The 24,536-nt window shown below is 38.1% G+C and overlaps 1 protein-coding gene across 7 annotated transcripts in view; it reads right to left on the reverse strand.

Annotated features, from left to right (window-relative positions):
- The window catches only part of MTMR1 (myotubularin related protein 1), a 39,387-nt gene that overhangs the window by 2,825 nt on the left and 12,026 nt on the right, over positions 1 to 24,536 (reverse strand). For 6 of the 7 annotated variants that reach the window (XM_032123862.1, XM_032123861.1, XM_032123867.1 and 3 more), the window contains 7 exons: positions 24,078 to 24,227; positions 23,162 to 23,350; positions 22,490 to 22,675; positions 19,239 to 19,445; positions 18,356 to 18,448; positions 13,318 to 13,431; positions 11,750 to 11,926 (listed from right to left, as the gene is read on the reverse strand). In XM_032123862.1, coding sequence (XP_031979753.1) covers positions 11,750 to 11,926; positions 13,318 to 13,431; positions 18,356 to 18,448; positions 19,239 to 19,445; positions 22,490 to 22,675; positions 23,162 to 23,350; positions 24,078 to 24,227 — 1,116 coding nt within the window. Of the gene's footprint in view, positions 1 to 11,749; positions 11,927 to 12,514; positions 12,715 to 13,317; positions 13,432 to 18,355; positions 18,449 to 19,238; positions 19,446 to 22,489; positions 22,676 to 23,161; positions 23,351 to 24,077; positions 24,228 to 24,536 lie in introns of those variants that run through there. The other variant, XR_004243005.1, reaches the window with a different exon arrangement.

Genomic DNA, 24,536 nt, shown 5'->3' on the forward strand with positions numbered 1-24,536 from the left:
CTTGATATTTTCAAAACCTAACACAGAAAAATATCATTGAATTTTTAACTTTTGTTCTAACTTAAAACAGGAAAATAGTACCAGCAGTCTTTTTAGGTCTACAATTTTTTACCCATATATTTTTTCTTGTTTGATGATTAGCCCATGAACAGAAACTTCAGTGTATTCAGAAAGTACTGCTCCTGGTACCCTGGGAGTCATCAATTCATCCCGCATGTCATCTACAGCAATTTTAAAAGCATAACTTTTGGAGTCTTCAGCAGAACAGTCTCTGCACACCACCAGCTCCCAACCACCCTGGAGCCCTGCCCTCACTGTGCAATGAATTCCCTCTCTTGCAGTTTTACCCTGCATCCACTATACAAACTCTTCAGCAAAAGTGAGGAAGTGAGGCCACAAATCTACAGATCTCCTTCACTAATCAAACACAAAGCACACCCTCCAGAAAGCCAATCTCATTTTTCTGACGTACACTACAGAAAGTGTATACACCTAGAAACAAGGCAAAACTGAGCCTGCTGATGAATATTGTCCAAGATGCTGTAAATACACACTGTGGAAAATTTGAATTTCAGTAAATATTGAGATTTTCTGGAACTGGCACCCCCTGTATTTATTTTTTTCCCCTCAATAAAAGATCCCTTTCTCACAGACTCCTACTTTAGATTTCTTTAGGAAGACATTTTCCTGAAACATTTAGGTCCCTAACAGAGTGATTTACCATTGGAATCATCAGTCACACAAGCCCTGTGTCATGGGAGGTCTGTACACCTGATTTCTGCACAGCTGAACCACGACTCAGCAAACCAGACCCATTTCTCTCAGCCAGATTTCACACGGGCATCAGCTGCTGGGTTCCACTGCACAGAGCTCAGACACTCTCAAAAAGCAGCTCCATACAGTCGGCTTTTGGGGAGCCCACCACAAATCCCTCCAGGATACACCACACAAAAGCCACCGCAGGACTTGGCATGCTCTGTAAAGTGCTTTATGGAGGAAAAGTGTGGCTGCACCTCTCAGTCCCTCTGCATGCCCAGAGCCCAATTCACCAGGCACATGCTCCAACTTTGACGCAAGTGCTGTTCTCCCCACAGATCCATCCTGAAGAGCAGAGCTGCCTTTAAATAAATTAACTAAATAACAACAATGACGTTTAAAAAGCCTGTGTACATTCAAGTCACACACAAAACTCTTCAACATTAAGATTGCAAAATTATGCTCTCAAAGAATTAGGAGGTGTCAGAATGAAGATTACTTCTCCAAACTCAATTCAGCCTTCCTGTACACCTGTATAAAATCATTGGTCAAATAAATATTAAAATACTAGCTTCCCCCTTGTATTCCTCATTTACTCAGTGCACAGGCTGATGCTACTTAATTAATGAGAAGTTATTCAATATTTAGTTTTCTTTGCAGTGTCTGACCCCATCTTTTATTTATTCTTCTGAATTTAAAATGCTAAAGTTTCCTTTTTTGTACTTTCATCTCATGTCAAGAAACAAATTTATTTCTGCGGCACCCTCATGAGATATGGGAGTATTAACACTCTACTTTTACAAACAAGGATCTGAAGCCAACACCTCCTAATTTTGCATACCTTGGATCTCAAACTGGTTTAACAGAGACCTTGGGAATTCTGCTGTTGGGGCATGTGGGTATCAAGCAGGACATGCACTAAATAAGGAGGACACACAGAGTGACCATTCTGCTCCCAGTGAGCTCCCTTACAACAGAGGAATCCTGTGGCAAAGGTGGGGAGAAACCTCGTTTCTCCCAGGGGACAACTCTTCCTCTGCCTGCAGCCATGTCCCCTCCAGCCTACTTTCCCAGGCTCTCTTCCATGGGTTGAACAAAAAGCAAACACCTGGGGCATTATTCACTCCCAGCTCCTATTCCCAACTAGTCACAACTCTCTCACAGACTCGGTATAAAATCCATCTCTCAGTCCTTTTATTTATTCTCAGTTCTTGAGAATCCATTGAGATTGCTGCAGCCTCAGACCTCCAAATTGGATGAATTTCTTCCAGGATATGAGCAGGACCATTTCTGAAATATAATCTCTCTTACTAAAACCTTATGTTTGCCCTAGAGATGGAACATTTATAGAAAAACAGCCACTTGCCCCAACAGAAGTCCACAAGACCAACATTTTCATATGGGAAAACATTTTTCTTAGTCACACTCTCATGAGAAACTGAGCCTTCTTGGATGAAGTTTTACAAAACAATTCAGTTAGACACACATACCTGGGGACACAGGATACAAACCATTAGAGCCCAGCTAAGCTGTAAGCAAGTCAGAGTAGGATCTTATAGTGGGGAAAAAAAGGGTCACCTTCAAAATATTGGCCATCTTTCAATAAGGGCATGTTAGATTTAAACACTGCAAGACAGTTCCACATAAATATCATCATGCCATTTCATCTAGTAGTGTAAACACATAGGATTTTCTGATAGGATGCCTTTCCCAGGAAAAGATTCTTTTCAACTGCCTTTAACACAGCATCATGTAGATGCACATGATATTAAACAATAAAATTCCAGAAATAGGATTCACACATTAAACTTCCAATACACACTTTAATTTCATGAAATAACACACCAAATTCAGTCTAGAAAAATCTCAAGCGGCTCAATTTTCAAGCACCTGACAATAGCTGATTTTTTAGTAATAAAAGTTCATGTTAAAATTACATAATCATGGGGCAAGTAAAAGGTGGTATAGGCAGCTGAAGTATCACAGAAGTTCCTACAAAAAGACCTGAAAAGCAGCCTGGCATGAGGAGCCATGTTCTCCTCCAGATGTCTTCAATTCTGTTACTGTAACTGCCCTTTTTTGGAAAAAAAGCAGCAAATTGAAATGTGAAAGAATGAAAATACAGAGTGAAGGCGGGGGGGGGGGAAATGCCCAAAACAAAGCCTCGACCTCAAGCTATGTGTTTCAGGGTCTTTTTTTTTTTAACAAAATCATTAAGAGAAACATGGAATTACGCAGTTTCCTGGAAGCCTCTTTCCATCTTAGATGGAGGAGAAGAGTAAAAAGATGAAGCATCATGAATTAAATTCTGTCATGAGAAACATTAAAATTAAACTCAGTTAGCTTCTACGCTTCCTAAACACTTATTCCCAGGCAGACCTGTTGCTGTCAGTGTAGCCTCAAACCATCCTGTACAAATTTTTACAGATAACCATCTCCATTTTTGTCACTTCACCCTGTTCTATTTCATCATGAGATTCCTCTCTCAAACAAAGCCTTCTTCAGAAGGAAATGGGGCCAACAACCTTCACAATAACACCTGTAATGGCTTGCTGTGAACGAGGCTCTTCTTCACTTTGCCACTGTTTAGAATAAAAGGAAATGGAAGAGCGACAAAGTCTGTAAGGAACAAGAAGTTTGAAGATCATTTATTAAAAGATCTTGTTACCACCTTAACCCTGCAAGTGTTACTTGCACAGCACAAGTAGTGTCTCCAAGGTAAGCTTTTATTACTGTCTTGTTAAGAAATCATGTAATTGGTTTGTCTAAGATGAATTTGTTGGGAGGCTGACAGCAACTGTACTGTTTTCTACTCTCTCATTCTGCCTCTCAAATTAGGAGTGGAAGCTCAAAAGATGACTCTGGACCTATCACCCAGCTGCATTCAAGTTATTTTTGCTGCTCTAGTCCACAGATTTTCAGCAGAGTGTGCATCCTTTCCTTTGTCACACCAGTGTCCCCAGAGTGATGCTGCCAGGCAACACTCAGCCTCTACAGCCAGGTCCATCATTTCTGTCCATAACCCAGCTAAAAGCACAGACCTATTTCTGCTGCACGAGAGGAGCCTACATAGATGAAACCTAACCCAGCAGTGCATCTACAGTTTGGCTGGGCTGGAAAACTGCCTGGGCCATTGCTCTTCAGGATGTGCTATTTATTTAAACTATTACCTCAATGTGCTGAAAAACAGTAAATTTCACTTCTGTGATTTAACAAAATAATCCAGTAAAAATGAAGTAGAAACATATAAGTGAATGTACTACATGCCTTTTAATGGATTTTGGAGGGTTAACCTCATCAAAAAATTCTGCCATGTACTATTTATAAGAAATAAAAATAGATTTCTCTAGACACATAAAATTTACTACAAACAGTTAGAAGCTGATCACTCCAAAACAAAATTGGCACTTACATCTAATATAGCTAGCAACAGAACCAAACAGCAACAAGAATTTGGAGTTCGCCAGCAGCACTAAGCAGTGGGGAAAGGGCCTGGATCCTCTGGCCTCACTCCAGGCATTAACCAAAAAGCTGGAAGAATCTACCTGCAATGCTTCAGGAAGACTTTTCAGAGGTTTTCTTTTTCCCTTGTGTGGTTTTTTTTTCTTTCCTTGCCTTTTATTTTTTTTTTCCAATTGTTACTGTAATATTGACTCAGGAAGTCAGACTACATGCTGCTCCCCTACCTCATAACCAATTTTTTCCAGCCTCTTATCCAAACCCTGTGCCCCAAGTCCTTGTATCCGTCCTGAGCAACACCCTGAGCACTGAATATAAGCTTTACAGACTTCTCCCTGTTGTTGACAATTCTGGCATCCTTCTGTTTGGCTTTAAACTCTAACCAAATTTTGTATCATCACATTCAAATCCCTAGCTTTATTCCACTCCCTCTATTTCACTTAATTATCTTAAGGAACTAATTTTTTGCTCTGTAAACAAAAAAAATAAAAAGAATATTCAATTAATCAGGAAGACTTTATTTAGGGAGATTAACAGTTTTTCCTGTTTTTTCCCATTTCAACATTCCTCTAAGTTTCTAGTTCAACTTTTCTTCATCAAGCCATGATTCAACATAGGACCTGATCCCATCCTCATACAACCTATTTATTCACCTGTAGCTACCTTCAACTTTTGCACTTCTTCCCTGTTACTTGCTTCTTCTCCCTTCCCTTCCTTATCCAGGATATTGCCAGCTGCCCTGTCTCCCCAAAGAGTACCTCCTCTCTGGTACATGCAGTCTCTTTCCCTGTAAGCCTTGACATGATTCTTACACTACTAATGACACCTGCAATATCTGAAATCCCATTCCCAAACAGTAAAAAGCAGTAAAATGCTGCAAAAATTGAGTGAGCCAAGTAACATTCTTCACTCAGGAAGAACTGATTGTAGGTTCCTGCAAATTGACCAGTTAAAATGGGTGGGGGGTTATTTTCCTGATTTAGCTTCCTTTGCTGCCTATTTCATTCAAAAGCAGGTGCTTTTCCTCCACCTTATCGATAGGGTAGCTACTGCCTATACTGAGCAGAAAAATACTTAGAACACTGCTAAAAACATTCTTTATTGCTTAAAATACCATTGATATGAAACCATTTTTTAAACTGAATTATCCACATACATCAAAAGCAGAACCTGGTGTAGTGTAATGCTGAGCACACACGACTTCACAGTTATGATGAATTATTCCTGCTGGGGAAGGATTTGAGGAAAAATACTGGTTTTTTTTAAACTATGCCCACAGAGAAACTATAATTATGCTATACCATAGACATACTACATCCCATATAAAAACCATCTAGGCATAAGGCAGTTTCATTTCCTCAAAAATTCAAGCCTTCCTCTTCACAGAATTATTACAGTTCACTTTCAGTATTGATTTTCAAATTTTCATTCCCAAGGAATCCTTCAGGATCCTGAAGTGCTTTTGGATAGCAAAATTTGTCAACACAAGGATAGATACAAGAGAAATTATAATAGCTACTCACTTACAGTACCGCCAAGTCTTAATTGGATGGATATCTACTGTGTGTTACTGTACGAGCTCAAGGACAGTCATTCACATGAAAATTGTTCAACAGTGAATGCATTTTGTCTTGTTCAGTGAGCACACTTTATCTATTTTAGCAACAGGGAAGAAAGGCTGCAGAAGAAAATGGTTATTTTAAATTCATTGCTTGACGTAAGACTGTCAGTTTTCCAAAAACCTACTCTGTGCATTGGAAAGACAACAGTATCTTTCACTTGAGCTTTTTGTTTCTCTCTGTGAAGAACTGGAACTCCGACAGCGTAGTTAACAGGATACTTGTAGCAAAAGGCAATCTCAAATGACTAAGACAGCAGTTTTCAATAGTAGTCAATACTTCCACACTTCTTGTAGAGGTGTGCTCCTCAGAAACTAAGCAAAAACCCCTGGCCTTCCAGAAAAGCAAGGACTAGCAAACAGAAATTATGAATCCTACCAGGTGGGAACTGGAACAACTGATAGATTTCCAGACTCAGGAAACTGCACATGCTACAAGCTGATTGTTAAAACCTACAGCCATTGCTTGTTAAAACCTACAGCCCATTTAGATTTAGACAGCTGAGACATGACAGAAATTGAGTGCTTGCCCTTCCAAATGTGTTAGAAACTCTCAAAAATGAAGATTATTTGCACAATACTAGCTTCTCCCATTCTGTGCATGTTCTGATGCTCATTACAGGATAACAACTTATTTTTCTCAGGTAACTACAGTTTCTTTTAGCATCCAGGATAAGCAGTTAGTCTCTATTTTATTCCATACTGATTGAATACTGAGACTTTTATCTGTAGATGAAAGTTATCTGTGATAAATCAGACTCTGGAAATCTTGACACTCAACTAGAGAGAAGCTACCAGGTTGTCTTGGGGTGACTTTAGGATGTGTATCCCATATCACTGCCCTATGCCCAGAAATTAATTTTTGTGCCTTTTTATGCCTTTAAACTGAGCCTGAGAGGGGGAAGGAAAAACTGAGCAAAACTTTTTCAAAGCAGTTTGCAGCTTGTTCAAGGTCACACACAGATAGCAGGTTTTTTTTCCAGCTGTGGCAGGGGAGGGAGGAGGCACCCAGCTTGCTGCTTTCCAGTCAGCTTTTGGCCAGTTGTTCAGCTTATTTTTCTCTGGAGAGAGACTGAGAGTTGAACTTTGCTTTTGCTTTCCTGGAATTTCAGATTTGCTCCCTTTTCTACTGGACTGCTTCAATATCAGAGCACATCGGGAGGACTTTCCACCGAGCACAGAGGGCCTGGCCCTGGGCCAAGCCCCAGCTCTGATGAGACCAAAGGGAGGACTCTGACACTTCCCCAGTTTTTTTCTCCACAGCCAGAGATTTTTATTAATTAGCATTATTTTCCTTTTCTCGTGTGTTTGTTAAATAAATAGTTTTTTTTCTCTTTCACTTTCCTTTGAGGAAAATTTATTTTTTCCCGAACCTGGTGGGGGAGGGGGTGGTCTGTGACCTGCCTCCTCTCAGAGGATATATTTCTAAATTTGGCCAAACCGGTACACAGGTACTGGCCAAAACCTGCCTCATCTCACAAGAAACCCTTTATTAACTGCAGGGATGGAATCTCCTTTGCTAAGGTTAACATTCAGCCGTCCAACCCACAAGGCAGTTCCTTCTCCTGACATCTCCTGCCTTGCTCTTTCATTCAAACAGAGGGACTCAGAATCAGCAATGCCAAGCAGTTCCAGAGCCATATGATAGCTCTGTCCTGCCACAAAATGGTGGTAAATCAAATGTGTGGACTTTCAAAAATATCATAACCAATGTCAACTTGCTCAGAGAGGAACACACTAGGCAGTGAGACTGAAGGTAGAGATAAATACATGAACACTCCACATGCCAGGCAGCAAGTTATATGCAGGAAGTTACACATTATCCTGTTACATGCAGGATAAACCCTTTCAGTAATTATGTTTTCCAGTTTATTGTCAGCAATTTTCCCAGTGACACTCAGGATCTTATTTGTTGTTTTCGCTATACGATATTTTGTGTTTATTGACACTGAAGCTCAGCTAACATCTGATTGCTCAATTGTTCAACACATCAAATCCTCCTGCAATAGCAGCAAATAAAAGCAGCAACTGTAAGCTGCTTTTATTTACATACTTTACAGTTATTTCTGTATATACTGAACAAACAGCTTTACTTATTCCTACCTTTCCCTTTCACATCTTTAAGTGAGCTGCTAACCTGCCAACAGAAATTCCCTGGCTCTTCCACAGAAGTTTTGGGATTGCCTTTAGCACATGATCCCATTCCAGTAGCTGAATTGAATTTCTAGGTTATAGATGATGCTAGCCTTTTACTCTGGATGACAGTCCACACACGAAGGAAAGAATGAATTTGAAAAATTACAGGGATTTCTATGGTATTAACACTAACACTGTGGCCAAATTTACAGAACAGAGCTTGAAGAAAAATTACCAGGCATAGAAAAATAAAAAAACCCCCACATATAATGAAAATCAAACTAAGCCCTGTCCTCCAAGGGTTAAAACATCATTTCCAAGAAAGCATAAAAAGAACTAAACACATCCTAATAGACTGTGCAAAATTTGGTGACTAAAATGCATTATTTTCCTTGCCTTGCCTCTCATAGCTTGGATTGAAAGGACCAGAACTTTTACTCATGGTCTGCACATATGAATGATAGGGTATGTTGGTTCAAAAATACTGTCCCTGCAGAGATCATATTCAAGAACATGATTGTTGTGTTCTCCCCACCTTCCAGAGTTGTCCAAAGAGATACTAATGACATCTGGCAGCCAGAACTCAAACCAGTATCAAGAAGAGGACAAAATGACTATCTAGAAAAGGGAAAAATATATATCAGCTGAAAAAATTCAAAAGCATCGTATTATCTAATGTACTCCAGACTAGTAGGGTCATCTGTAAGGCCAGGAGCACATACCCACAGAGCCCACACCTCTGCAGGAGAGAATGGAGGAGCTTCTCTTCCACATGCCACATACAAATACACATTTCTCCAACTCAAAGAAAGGGCAAATCTGAAAAAGGTCTTCTCAGTCAATGAACTCAAATAAGATAGAATTTAAATCTATCTAATTTTCTTGGGACAAGAAGTCAATAATGATGTAACACCTCCAAACTCAAACCAAAGAACGTTTTATTTCACTTAAGAATTAGAATGACCTTGTTGAAGCACAATTTAGCAACAAGAGATGTCCACATTTAACCTAGAATTTTGCAGAGTGGTCACTTCTCAGACTCCTGAGCTTTGAACCCTACGGAAAGAGGCTGCGCGTCCTGAAGTACACAGGAGCTATTGCAATACAAAATAAATGGGGCTCTTGAGGCAAATAAACACTATCAAAACCACCACCTCAGGCTTCCACAAAGCTTAGGCAGAACTGAAGATGTATCATTCTAAGCAATCTTTACAGAACATAAGAATAGTACTGAACTCTGTATGTCCTAGAGCAATGAAGAACATGCTCAGACCGTACCACACCAATAGAAGTTTGAGACAGGTATTTTAAGACAGCATACAATAATACAAAAACACATGGTTATATCAAGTTAACATTCAGTAATTTTCAAATTAAAAAAAATTTATAGGTCATATATGCTCATGTCCAATAGAAAAGGCAATGAAGTGCAGTGATCAACTTCTCTCAGTCCATTTAAAAATCAAGCTCACTGATCAAGCTGAAATGCGAAAACCTAAAATATTGCCTCCAACCAAAACCTGCCCTTCTGCTCTTGAGATTTCTCTCCCATAACACAAAATTGGTTGGAAACAGGTACCAAAGAGCCCTTCTGATTATATTAAAAGTACTATTATTTATCCTCCCTTAAATTCACCTATTGGGCTTTTTCTCCTTTTTGGTGAGCTCCTCGAAAACAATAAACATGTTCTAGTTGTCTGAAGATGTTTTTGCGGCTGATAAAACAGCAAAAGGTTGCCTTGAACTAATCATCAGAGAACTTACTCACGTTAAATATTTAATTTTCTCTTATATTTAGTTGAAAATGAGAGTACACATTAAAAGATATTAAACAAAACCACCTTTTATCATTAGGCAGGGATGCCCATTATTTTAATAAATCCACTGATTAAGAATTTTTTTCACTGAAGATAAGTGAAGACCTGCTGGGTATCACAAGGGTCATTGTCTTTTTTTCTGTCACTGAATGGGTCTGAATGTTACTGAATCGGTTAACAGGGTGTGACAACAGACAATGCAAACAGAGAGGAAAGCAAACCTAGTATATTGTGACTGCAGAAACTATTTATTTATGTGCTTGAACAAGCTTGCGCTTTCATAAGTAGACTGGCGAATGCAATTCTGCAACAAAAAATTGTAATTTCTGCTGCTAATTTATCCAAGTAGATGTGAAACACTCCCAAATATTGGTCATAAATATCACATAAATTCAGGCCAGAGACAAGAGGAAAGGGATGATGTATCTCCACGTGACAAAACTTACGTGGTAGAACTAGAAGTTGAAACACTTTAAAGTCCCTTGAGAAAAGCAGGTGGCAGTAAAGTCAAGGCAGTTACCAGGACCATCACATTTTGATGCCTTCAGCTGCTGATGGAGGGACCTGCTCTCAGACAGTGAATGAGTCTCACGTGCCAGAGTGACTGAGGAGCATCTCCCAGAGAAGCAGGCAGAGCACTCTGCGACAGAGAGGCAGCGAGCAGAGCTTTCACTGATGACAGCTCTGGTATTTCCTCATTATGTCATCTCTTCCCCACCCTCCCCTCGTTTAGACCAGGACTGGCTTTCATGTGGTTCACAAAGCCTGTTCTCAGGGCCTGGAGATCTCAATCAAATAAAGTCATAAACCGACACTGCTGCAGGCAGTGCAAAACCCACCCAAATGATATTCACCAAACAGGCTAAAGGAAAGATTTTATTTTGCTAAAAAGCAGCTGACAATTTCACTTGAAAAGTATGTAACTTAAAATACACCATCTTTCAAAGTACAAGAGAAACAAAGCAGCTCAGAGGAAACACCTCAGTGAGAGAAACAAGCAATCCAGACTTTCCCAGGACCTTAGAAGATATTTTTCAGATACCTGGACTTCTACCAGTGTAGTGTCCTTGAAACTTACCTTGGAACACCATCTTTTACTACAGCCTCTGACTTGTGGATGTCTAATAAATCTGAAACCTGCATCTCATTCTAACTGCTAGAAGATGAAAGCAGCTTTTGAGCAATCACTTAATACAGGTAATTTATCATAATATGCTTAGGGGTACCTTGGAATGTTACCTTAATAAAGAGATGGTGTAGCACACTCAGATATATTACGGCTGTGACACAATCTGAATGTTCTTTCTTCAGACTTCTAAGCATGAGAGCATATGGAACATTTGTCTGATGAGATTTAGAGATTTATCTGAATAGCAGACATTACTTATAAGAACAAATACTGGATGAATCAAGGAGCATGTATGGGGAGTGTTTAATCTTTAGTATGCCAGCTTAAAACTATCAAAGTCAATTGATAACAAGCATCCACGCGATGCTTCATTTGGAGAGCCTGCAAAATGAGTTGGTATAGTCCAGTTCTTTCAGAAACTGCTGCTATATTTTATGTCAGTGTTGGTAAAGGGCAAAACATGATCAAAAACAAAGGTACACAAAACTACGAGAAGGTTAAGGCAATAAAAGTATTAAAAAGTGTTACGAAGTATTATAGAAGTGTTATTAAAGTAATCTTCTGACAAAAAAAGACCGTGAATCTTTACAAACCAATACAGTGATACTATAACTCCCTAGTCTGCGGGTGACTTTAAGGAAAACATCCTTTTTCCAAGTTTGAACACATCCTGCATCATCTTCAAGACAAACACCCTTTCCCCTGACAGCTGAAATACGTGCAACAGATGAGCACTTTTGAATTAAAGGCTGCATTTGACACTAGGAAAAATAGTAATTTCTCTTAATCTCTGTGACCTTCACCAAAGCACTGAAGACATGTGAAAGCTCTTACCTGAGGCCGCATCCTCGGGTTCCACCTGACGTAGTAGTTCACCCAGAGTTCCAAATGGTTCAGACTGGCAACAGGATACAGCACATGGTTTTCATAGTTTACATAGAAGGGATTTGTGAACTCCTCTAACTGGCTGTTTATGTAGGACCACAGAGATACAGTCTTTGTGCTCACCTCCTGATTGAAAAAAAAGTTAAAATAATTAATGACATGGACTGCAAAATCTTAAACTATGATGTTAGTATCTACATATCACTAATTCTGTCTGTGAAATTTACCTTATCTGCTAGAAAATTACATGCAGTCTGAGAACACTTCTGATAGCTGATCATTAAACAGCCTTAAAAATTCAGCAAAACATCTGAACACTTGTTTTGGTCCAAGGCTAATGGAAAAACGAGATTTAGGCATATTATTTTCAGAGACACTAAGGTCTAGTTGAGCAAAAGCAACTTGTACTGCTCATAATTTACAGCAATATATACAGCTACTTAAATATGTGGTTACACACTGACCAACTAAACTAAAAAAATTAGCTTTAACAAGAATATCAGTAAAGAGATAGGGAGTTTGGAAGATCCAAAATAGCGTCTGTGAAAAACAATTATTCAATTTTCCCACTCACACTATTTGCTCCTAACAAATAATTGATATTATGCTTTGAATTGACTATTTGTACCTTTACTTGCACTTCTGAAAGTTGCATTACTCTAAATTTAATCAGCATAATAATGATTAGATCAAAGACTGGAAATCTGAACTTACATCAGATTCATCTTGCAATTTTAAACTCCTTCAGTCTTGTAAAGCATGTGTTTCTACTACCGCTGTGTCTTAAATTGCATTTCTTTATTGAGAATTGCATCTGACTATTTATTTATGAAAGAAAGCTGTCTGGAAACCCTGCATTTGCTGAGAACATGTTATTCAGCTCCATCTTGTGGTATTTACATGCAACTTTTCCCCTACAGAAGTAGTAGAGACAAACCAAAAAAAAAAAAAAAAAAAAGCAAAACTAAGTATCACAAGGAATTGTAACTTGCTCTAAAAATATGAGGTAGTAAAAACAACAAAGCCAAAAGTAAGCAAAAGTGTACTTGGAATATTAACAAATTTTAATTTTTTTTTTTTCACAAACACATATTTCATTGAGTCCTAACTTCATTCATTTAGTCCTCAACCACAAGTTCCATCCAGTTATATCCCATAGTAACCTGCCAAGTCATCCATAGGCGCTCCTCTGGAAATAGTAATAGAAATGCTAATATAATTTGATAATTAGTATTATTTAAAATTTTGTATTTTGGCTAAATACATATACAAGAGGACTTACTAAAACCCCCAACCCCCCAAACAGATGACAACTAAAGACACCTAAGTACCACCTCACATAACAGCAGGGCACTCAGTATATATTTCTCATACCATGAAATGTAATGTCTGCATTGTTTTTTAAGACTATGTGACAAAAGTATCCAAAAACACAGCTCAAGTGTTCTTAGGTCATTTTCTAAGCATTTTCATATAAAATCAGAAAACCAAGAATCTGCATTATACAAATTATTTACCTCTTTTAATCTCTCTTTTTCACAGTTGCATAAGAAAGTCCCAAAGAGACAGCTGTAAAGGTGATCCAGAATGGTGATCAGAAATAGCTCGTTGAATTCAAAGGCTGCAGGAAACTGATATTAAAAAAAAATTGTAAAATTACTTTGAATTTTGTTTTAAGCAGAGTAGAAAGGAAGAAAGTCAGACATAGGAAATAACCAAATAATTCAGGTAAGATTTTTTTTCCTATTTAGGGATTATTTTCAGGAAAACTCAGCAATTTCAGTAACTCCCACTTCAATAATGCATTTCACCTACGTACTTCTTTACCAATACTTCTCAGAGCTATACTTTGCATTCATTATCCAAGTATACCAGAATACAAACATTAGCTGATGTGGAACTGGTGATACAAAGCAATCCATTTTAAGAAGCTCTAACAGTATTTTGCTCTACCCTGAACCCTCTTAAACATACGCTTTATATCTTATTACGGGACAAGAAAACATTTGGGGGAAAAAAAAAAGAAAAAAATAAGATAATGGCATTTAAGAGTTTTATTTCCTATTTCAACATGCAAGGAATTCAATAATAAAGACTACTGTACATACATTGTGCTTAACATATATAAAAAAATTTTTCTTTCACTTTCTACTCAACGAAGTTACTTTTCTCCATTACACCCCCTGAGTTTACCATCAGCTATATACAATAAGCCTTTAATCCCTCTTCTTCTGTATGGGAAAGTCAACCCCGTACATCTGAAATGAAAGAACTGTTATTCCCCTGAGGACCATTAGGTATTTTGTTCACAAGCAGAGGTTACCTGATATATTCTAAGAAAATCAGTCAGAAATCTGAAAATGTTTCTCCTAATCTGTAGTGCTCTAAAAATCCATAAAGGAAGAAATTACTGCAAACTCCAAGGGCTGCTGCCCATTCAGATGGAAAAAGTCCTTCTTCAGTCAAATACCACAGTAGAACTACATATGGCAACTGCTTGATGTGTCAAAATAACTTTGTGTTCAGTATGACAAGGGTAGCAAATACAGACATGGAATGATAGACATTTAGAAGAATAAAAAATTGAGAAGACTTAAGGAAGCATTTCTCTCATTAACAATAAAGAGCATGTTATAAGAGAATAATATTCAGGACAAATGAAACAAACTTTGTGCACTCCCTCTGAAAGCATACATATTCACAGGAGTCTAAACTGCAAAGTTTTAGATTTATAAGGCAGAATTTCCTGTTATGTGGAGAAATCTTAAGTGAGTATTTCACATATGTAGAAGGAGGAGGACTGGCTTCTGCTTTGTGCCACTAAAGAACACTGAATACTTTGGCGTATTCAAGAGCTACTTAAAATAAAGATGACTCCTATAGTTAGGAGGAGTAACACAGCAATTGGGACTGTGGGTGAACTAGCTGATCCAGAAATTCCTCTTCAGTGTCAGCTGTGATTTATGAAGGGCAAATGTTTATTCATGTTGAAAGTAAAGAGCTGAATAACACACAATGGGTGTGCTTGTATTAAATCCAGAAAGATCTAAGTTTTAAACAATGTTCTATAAAAAGAATATTGAGCTAAGTCAAACATTGTAAAAACATTCCAAGACTTCTCAAGCTAATATATACCAACTGAAAATTTTGAGTAAGGAGATTATCAGCATCATGAAACAGAAAATGAATGGGAACCTTCTTATTACTCTGCTACAGACTGTGCACTGTTCACCAGCACAGTGTGCTCACACTGGGGCTTCTCTCACAAATCAAGGGCTGTTTTCAGCCTTCTCACCATTTCTTTTCATAAGGCATAGAGGAAATTAAGATTATCAAAATCTCTTTTTCTGTCATGTTCATAAGTTAGTACTTTTGAACTTCCTTCTCTCTAGGAAATCGTGCCAAAACTTAATTACAAAACAATGATGTTAAAAACACAGCTATTACTTTAAGGAAGTATGAACAGAACTTGACAAGCAGGTATGCTGAACCAAGTCAGGAGAAAATTCAGTGGGTCTCTGACCTCAGCCTGCTGTGTCCAGCTCAAAGCAGCAACCAGATACAGAGAGCAAAAATAATTTGCAAAGCATCAAAATGGTATTTGGAAAAAACTTTGAAGACAAAGCATCTCGTAAAGGGACTCTCTTTAACTGAAAGTATTTAATGAGCCTTGTCACATCAGGGTTGTGTGTTGTGACAGGTCCATACTAATCAGAAGGATGCTGACATGGCCACTATTCTAATCTAGTGAAGCATATTCAAAATTCCATACATCAGTGGTTGCGCTCCAACTAGTTTATTAATAAGTGATAGCACTTCATTGAAACCCTGTCTTTGGATACAACAGTTGTACTGTTGGAGCTGATGTATCAAGACTGTAAAGCTTCTATTACTGCTGCTGAAAAATCACTGACCTAAAAATGCCTTCCTCTGTAGTTCCCAGCCTATTAGCGTCTGCTTGAAAATTCAGGTGGAAAAATTCCCCAAATGAAAATTTACTTCTTGTCAAATCCACTAATTGTGAGAAAACACATGGGTCATTAAAATCTCCCACTTGTTGCTGCTGGAGTTGTTGGGGTTTTTTTAAAGCAGCATTTAAAAAAAGAAATTATCTTGTTTAAGTCTGATGATGACAAGTGGCATGTGATTCAGAGACATTCAAAATACACTTGCTTTTTAATCAATGAACTCGTTCTGTACTACAGTAACATTTAACATTGAAACACTTGGCACAAACAACTGTGCAATGGACAATAATGGTTTACTGAACCCTAGACAGAGGAACAGTGCACTGCTGAATGCAGTGAAAAATGCACCTCCAGCAACAGCTGACACCAAGTAACAAACAGGATGAAACTTTCAGCTGACTTTAAACAGACCTTCCTCCTGTGAGGGTTCTGTGCATGAAAGGTAGGAAGTTAAACTGCAGTGCTACATGTAAATTTTACAGTTCTGTTTCATTTTCACCAGGCATCAGTATTTCATCAGCTCACATGTGGTCTTTCCAATTTGACATCTGCTACTCAGTATCACCAGAATTTACTAAAAGAGGAGGGAAATCAGTTCACCGTATGTTTTTTATTAAAATCTGATGTCAATGTACTTCTCTCAAGTTCTCTGTTATTATATTTGTGTGTCATGAAGACCATAAACCCAAGGGAAAATATTAGGCTGTGAAGGACTAAATTTCATTGCCTGAAGCTATCTGGAAATTTGTATCTTAGTGGGAAGTTAGAGATTCTCTCACTGTTTTAAGGTGACTATTTTAAGAATATAACTCTTAAGACCCCAAAAGAGCCTATTTGCTTGCTTTTAGCCCATGTCCAAACCAGAGCCCTTACACCCTCCTGAGGTCATTAACACTCATTTGAGCTTTGGAACATTTCACATATGTTTACCATGAACTGTAAGGCACAGAACTATCAGTGTTTTATGAGCAAGTGATCTGCGCAACGGTAAAAGGGAATCCTGTTTTTCAAAGGTCTGTGTCAATATAATCACAGTCTCCACATCTATTCTCTAAGTGTTCAAGTCAACTGAAAAATAGAAATAATTGGGCAAGAACTGTTCAAGAACAACTTTTTCTATTTTTTTTCCTGTGCAACATTAATGATTTTTCAATATCAGTGCTGTTCACGAATTTCAGAACAATTTCTGGATCCAGGTTTTGAATGTGGTATTGGCAAAATGTTTCATAGATTCCCCCTCTGCCCTCATCCCTTTCTGTTTTTTAAACTAGAGGGAACTAAACTGTTTATAGCAAGAAATAGGAGGCAGCAAGGGAGATCACAAAAATAGAAGAGGCTGCTCTCAGTTAAGGATCTCCCCAGAGGACTTTTGTTCCTACCAGGTGTTTAGAACTGCTTCTCTTTGCTATTGTTATTAGCTTTCCTCTGAAAGAGGGACAGATTTTTTCATTTATTTTCTCCAGCCATACTAAATAGCATGTTAATGTTGAAATATAGATACACAGAAAGACAAAGTCTACAAGACCCCCTGGACAAGGGCCCAGTACAACAGCAGGGAACTTTCGTAAAGCACCAAAGATGACTGTTTTGAATACAAGTTTTGGCAACTATGATGTAAGTTTTTAAGAACCATGCTCAGAACAAGGTAAGAGATCTGGGAGTGCTAGGATCATATGGAACCAAACTGTTATCCTCCTCCCTTCAAAACAAATCACATACTAGACAGACTTCAGTTTAACAGCTTTTACCATAAAAGCACAGATCAAGGAGGAAAAAAAAGGAAAGAAGAAAAAAGAAAAGAGAGAGGGGAAAGAAGAAAAAAAAAAAAAAAGGAGTCAAGCACCAAGAACTGCTAAATCACTTGGAAATAAAGCCTTCATGTGGACAACCTATTTCAATTACCCCATTAAAGAATTGCAATATAAAAGCTCAGAAAAACCTTGAGGTTTTGCTCATGGAGGCACAAATAAGGAAAATGAAGACTAACTCCATTCAATAATTTAACATTTCAGAACAAAAATGAGAAGATGAATATTTTGGTACTTATAGATCACTAATTTCAAAGATCTCCCCTGAGCTAGAGCTAAGAGCAGTGATGGAAGTAAGAAAACTTATCAGAGAATAGGCTTGTTTGGTATAAATGCTGTCCTGTATACATAAAGATAAAAATGTTAACATCTGAGACATATATAAAAGAACTTTCTACTAACCTCAGCTCACAATCAGCCCAGATTTTTGCTGTTTCTTAAGGACAATATAAATCCACATGAACATCTACTCCACCAGTGAACATGCAACACAAATCATTTATCTCATCAATAACTCTTATTTATGTAAACAGCAAACCCTTTGTAAGCCTATTTTAAACAGAAAAAAACTGCAGGTATTTTGGTTTCAAGACAAAATCTCTAGCTCCTTGTACCTCACTTTGAGTCAAAGTTTCCCTCTGTGTGCACAGTGCAGCCACAGAGCAACTAACTCCAGGTAAACAAGCTACTGCTCTGTAAAGGAATGTGTTCTCCTACACAAATTATGTTTCCAAGTCAAAGACTGATACCTCATAGAAATACACTCTTCAGCATCTTACCTGCTTTGTCATTTGCCAAACACAGTCAATGAACTGAAGGAAAATGGGAGATCTGTCAGCATCCGCATGATCATCATCTCCATGTCCCACTCGCTGGAAGTCAGAGCACACTGCATTTCAGTCTGGTGTGTCTGCAGTACCATCCCAACACTGCGAAGCTCAGGAACTCTTAAATATGTTCCAGTAGTGAACAAGACAAGCAAGTCTTCCATAATGTTAACTTGCACTTTTCAACTACTAAAAATGCATCCCAATATTCACTTATGGACATGCCTTCACTTTTGAGCAGAGCTGGAAAGCTCTTCCAGTTGTTTCCCCATCTTCTACTGCACAGCCACTGATTTCTACCAGTGAGTGAAACTGGTAGGAATTTATTTAAGACTGAACTGGAAAAATGGTTATTCCATCTCCACCTGTCATAACTACATGCCATTTCTACTAAACCATCTTAAGAGTCAGAGCCCACAGAATGTCATAACAATTTATTCTAATTCCCCATTAGCCCATGTGTTAAATAAACACTTCAACCTTAAATCAGAGTAATAATTCCAGCCATTTTACACTTTAGTACCTTAATTGTTTTTCTTGGTTCTCCATTCATAAGCTCCATAACATAAGTTACAATCCCTCATTCTCATAAAAAAGCCACATGACTTTTTCTCTCCACTGCATTCAAACCACTTCATTTTTATTTACTTTATATTATATGCCACATAGAGGTTTCCTGTTAAAAATGAACAGGTCACAATTCTCTGACACACTCAGACCATTAAAAGCACACCAGAGACAATAACTAAAATGCAGCAGAGTACTGTGAGAAAATGTCCTATTCAAAGTAAAAGCCCTGAAGGTGACAAACTGCACACTAAATTTTCCAGCTTACCATTGCAAATCGATGTCCAAAACTTATCCATTCTTTCTCTACAAGAACTTCAAAGCCCTTGATGGTTCTGTAATAGCTGTCCAGCATAAGCATGGCCAGTGCAGTGAGCTGTGCAGTTCGATCCCAGCCATCACTGCAGTGCACCACTACAGAGGTTTTACCAGATTCAATTTTATCTGCAATTCGTACTGCTCCAGCAAGAAGCATCTTAAACAAAAATGAAGAAACAAGAGTATTAAATACTATCCAAAACTCTACAAAAAAAAAAAAGTTATAATTTTATACTCTTAAAGTCATTACGTTCTAAAATTTCAGATTAATTACATAATCATCCTGATGAGAATGCTTTAAATGAGAGGTTTCCAAATGGTGGTCTGTATATTCCTAGAGGTACAAAAACTGCGTGCACTCTGTTGTCCAGGACGGAGTTCTTACCAGCTCTCCATTATCAGCAGCACATAACAAATGAACCTGGGAATCCCTTCTCTAAATTAATTGATATTCTGATGTATTATGATGAAAAGACACAAATACTGTAATCTATTCCAAAGGCTGAAAGTTTGAGGTTTTCAAAGCTCATTTCACATTAATCAATCACTCTTTCTTGCTCCATTTTCAGTTCAACTGAAACTACCGAGTTCAGAGAAAGGGACAAATCATCCAGCTAATCTGTATCAAAACACAACCCAAACAAACCCAGAAAACCCTGGCTGGGAGCCTGTTCTGATTTGTTGGTGCATGCGGTATACACTGCATTCAGCTTCTGAGCTGACCATCAATAGCCTGGATTTGGGAGCAATGCAGGAGAGGACAGGACAGAGATGGCACAGGACTGAGATCACCTGTGTGAACTTGCTACTCTTGTCCCCACTCAAAACCACACCTATTTTGTTCCCTAATGCCACCCTCTAGCTTTTTAGAAACTTAAATAAACTCTCTCCTGTGAAGACTTGTCTCTAACATGACCTCTCATGGCACTGAAAAATATGTGGGGGAAAAAAACAACCACTAGAAATGGGACCACAGAAGAATTCCTATTCTGCATTCCAACATCAGAAAATGTAATCTTGCAAAATATTTGCACTTTTCACTTCCCAGGCATGTAAAAACATCTTCTGGGAAGTAGGAAAGCGAGCATCTGCTGGAGAAGCTGTGCACAAGACCAGTCTTCAAACCTCTTCCAAGAACCATGTTTTAGAGACAATTTCCATTGATTCTATCTTTCATTGAGCATATCTTTTATGGTAGAATTGAAGGATGCCAGGGTGGAAATATCAAGAAATAATACAAAAGTGCCTATGAGAGAGCCGAGTTCGTGGTCTGAACTAGTTAATTGCCAATTATTTCAGTTAGAAATCTCTACTGCACTAAATAGAAAAACAGTTTGGTCTTCAATAAAAGCAGAAAACGAATTTATTTATTATTTAACATACAGGTACGCAATAGCTTGCTTTAAAGAGAACACAGATGCCTCTGAAGGAAAACGGCTGAGAATAACAGAACAGGTACAGGAAATGAGCAAAGAATGGGAGACAGAAAACACATTTACTATTAATTCAGCAAGTATCTGTGGAGTATGTGAAGCACTTTATTCCACTTTGGACAACAGCCTTTAGAAAACAGCTTCCTCTACAAATTTATTACTCTTTACAGATGTTTCAAAACTTAGTAACCATCACAGTATTTCAGTTAGGGCTCTTCATGAATAACTGGCTTTGGATTGGCTTAAAAAACAAGAACTGAAAAACAGTTAATAGTGCAAGTTCTACGCTCAGACAGAAGATATCCTGGGTGTGCAATAAGCACCAAGTGACCCACGTTGCTACTCCTACCTTCATACACAGAGAGTTACTGGTGCCTTCACAGACACTCCTGGACCATCTCTGAAGCGCTGTGGGTGCCAGGGGTTGGAAGGTGAGTTTCCAGTAATGCATTGCATTAAACTGGGACACAGCCACACTGGTCTGAGCCCAGAAATCAGCAGATGTGTTAAGAATAAAGCTGTAGACTGTTAATGCTATTACAAGCCAAGTCAAAAGGCAAGGAATTATTGGAAAAAATCTCAGAAAGTTACTATCAACACAGTAACACAATAATGGCAGCTTTTAAGAAATCAGCCTGCAGTTTCTGCTGTCAGTACCATCAATGTGAAGCAGCATGTAAGGGACAGATTAATGAATAATGTCACACATGTGTCAACTCTTTAAAATAATTTAAATGAAATTTCCAATTGCTGTGCTATTGTTGCCTGTCTGACAGTGGTATCAAAGTTCACTCCTGACACTGCCTAATCCAATAACCTCACCAGAGTCAGCAGCAATGAAAGGTGACCATGGGCACACAATAGACTACTGTATTTAATGCCAGGGTGGTAAGAAAAGTTTCCAGATACTAAGATTCCCAAAGCTGTTTCAAATAGTTCAAATTCAAGAAAAGAAGAAAATTAAACTGTTCCCAAAATATCATTAAATATGACTCTTAATTTCATGTTTGCTCCCTCTACTGGCTCTGCTGCAGTTGTCAGCTGGCACTGCTGAACAGACAGTCAAACTAATCAACGACCCCAAACATGTTTTGCATGACATTTGAGCCAGCTGCTAATAAAACAAATTACGCTCCATCCACATTAATCATAAACAGCGGATTGAATGTGGTAATGAAATAATCTACTCTAAAATAATTTCAAAGGTTAGTGAAACTGACTGTAAAACTGAGTGTGGTAGTGACTTATTTTAATATTACGTTAAATAGGGCAGATGATAACCTGATAGATCACTGACTACAAACAGCCCATGAAAATGTAGGTGCCCATCACAAGAACAGTAACATTGCACTGAAGGAGGGAAGGATGAGAAGGACTGCAGAATTCACAGTCAAGCCCTTTTGGCAGTGGCTCAAATATAATCTGAAGTTCCCAGGGCATTCTTCCAAACAAGAGGGATAACCCTGGACTGCTCACTAACATTCCTTCCCAAGAAAATAAAACAGTGTCCAGCAGTAAATACGATACTGTGCTATTGGGAATTAACTCACTGTCTGCCAGTACCTAAAACTGGACATACAAAGTTATTATGGAATGCTTAAAATGCTGTGTTCTAAGTGACTATTTAAAAATAAAACTTTTTCACAAGATTATCCTGATTAAAGCAACATGCTTGAGTTTCAACATTTTTTTGGCAATATTTTCTGAAGTGCAAGTTAAAAATATGGTTTAAAAAAGTAATTGATTTTTCACATCAAAAACATTTTACCCTTATATATTCCAGCCAATGTGTGGAGTCCACGTTTGACAGCCACCGAGTCTCATCAATAGTAGGATAAACTATTTCTTTAAGTTTCCGCAGGGATTCTCTCATTACATGTATATTGTGAATCTCCAGAAAGACCAGCTCTGCATTTGGGTAGGCACTTTCACTTTCATATCCTCCACCTTTAGCCTGTCATTCAAAAGGTAAAAAACAGACAATGAGAAGAACACGTATAGGACTTCAGGGACAGAGAGAATTATTTTGCTCAAGTTTCAGCATTTTCTGAGAGAACGGATTATTTTAGCCCTAATAAAAACATATTTTTGGCTTTTGTTTTTCTAAAAAAACTAGAGGGTGTTTTTTTAGGTGAAAGAAATTCTAATTGAACAGGCTACATTTGATAATCCATCCATACACCTTCCCCTTATTACTGATGAAAGCTTTGATCTTCTGTGAGCTTTACTGCATGATTTCTCAGCTATATCTTCATGCTGCCTTTGATTCCTGCCAGCCTTTCCAAAATGCTACAAGCAACTTACCTTCCTTCCCCTGCCCTCTTTAGGGACCCTTTCTTATCTCTTTTCAACATCAGGTTCTCCATATCCTGGTATCTGGCTCAAGCTTCAGCCTTGTAATAAGGCTGATGAACTAATGCTAGTTATGATACCAACCTACCTTGTTTGTATCTGCAACACTATTCTGCCTGGCATCAAAGATGATAAGTTTATGTGACTGAGCATTGGCATCCATTATTGTCTGCAAATATTTTTCATCTTCTTTGCAACGCTTATCATTTGGGCCAACTGATGGCTGGCTGCATCGTGTTATTGTTGCTTGGCTCTCAGGATGAATCCAGGATAACACCTGGAATAAGAGAATACTATTTAATTTACTATACTACTATAAAAGCAGCAGGCCAGAGAACAACTAGACAATCACATGCCTATTTGGCATTATTTCCTGGCAAATCAACAAATGCAAGTTTAAGGACAGGCCGATGCAAAAGCATATTGACAGCACACTAGCACTGACTGCTCATCCCAAATCTGAGGCTGGAGTACAGAGTGATTCTAAACATCTCAGCTTTTATTTCTAATAGCAACTTAGCCTGTATCTTTCAAACTGGAAAAAGAAGGGCAGTGGAAGAAGAGAAGCTGCTTCCATGTGGAAGGCTATGGACCTGTACACTACCTTGCTAAGCACGATAACCAACACCATCTACCATATTTACAGGGGTTCTAATGCTACCTTGTCTAATCTCAAGCAAAGCACTATGGCTATGACACATTCTACTCCAAATCAAGCTAATACATGCCAGAGCATCAGACACCACTGTGGCCTAGAAGTGCTAACTCTAAACAAAAAACTTACTACATGACACAATAATTGTGCAATTAAACTCGCACTTGAGCTGCTCTCTTCAGTTCTAAACCCATTGAGCCTAATTCTTCTTTCTTTGCCCCCCACCCCATCTCAGGAAGGAAGCCATCCCACTGTTATTTAAAAAATAAAGCCTAAAACAACACTAATAATTTCTTGTAAGCTACAAATTTCAGAAGCACTTATATCCTCTTGTACAAGTTTCACTTACAGGAACTCTCCCTTTTGCTCTAAATGCTGCCACTTTTGAGAGGTCATCGTCCTTTACACTGGTTGGCACAACAAGAACAGCAGGGTACGTATCACAAAGCTCATAGGTGCTGTTAATTTTTGATATTTTCCAGCTCTCATTGGGCAAGCCCTGTATGAAAGTAAAAACAGTTTAGCATTTTTCAGGTTAGGCCTTTACATATCTGAGTTTCGGGCAACGAAAAATTTTATGTCCTGCATCCTTTTTAAAAAAAGGCATGCCCACGTTTTCTTTTAAATAAGTTAAAAACTTAGGTATTCATGCTGAATCATAAACCAATGGAAGTCTTTCCTACTAAACTGATATGGAAAATAACCATATGGAAAATGTAGATTTAAAATTACAAACAACAGTCAGTCTTCTGTTTAATGCTGCTTACTCAAATTCAATTTTTTATAAAGCCTGTATTTTGTAGAAACA

Source organism: Corvus moneduloides, chromosome 14 (assembly GCF_009650955.1).
Source record: "Corvus moneduloides isolate bCorMon1 chromosome 14, bCorMon1.pri, whole genome shotgun sequence".
Lineage (NCBI taxonomy): Eukaryota > Metazoa > Chordata > Aves > Passeriformes > Corvidae > Corvus > Corvus moneduloides.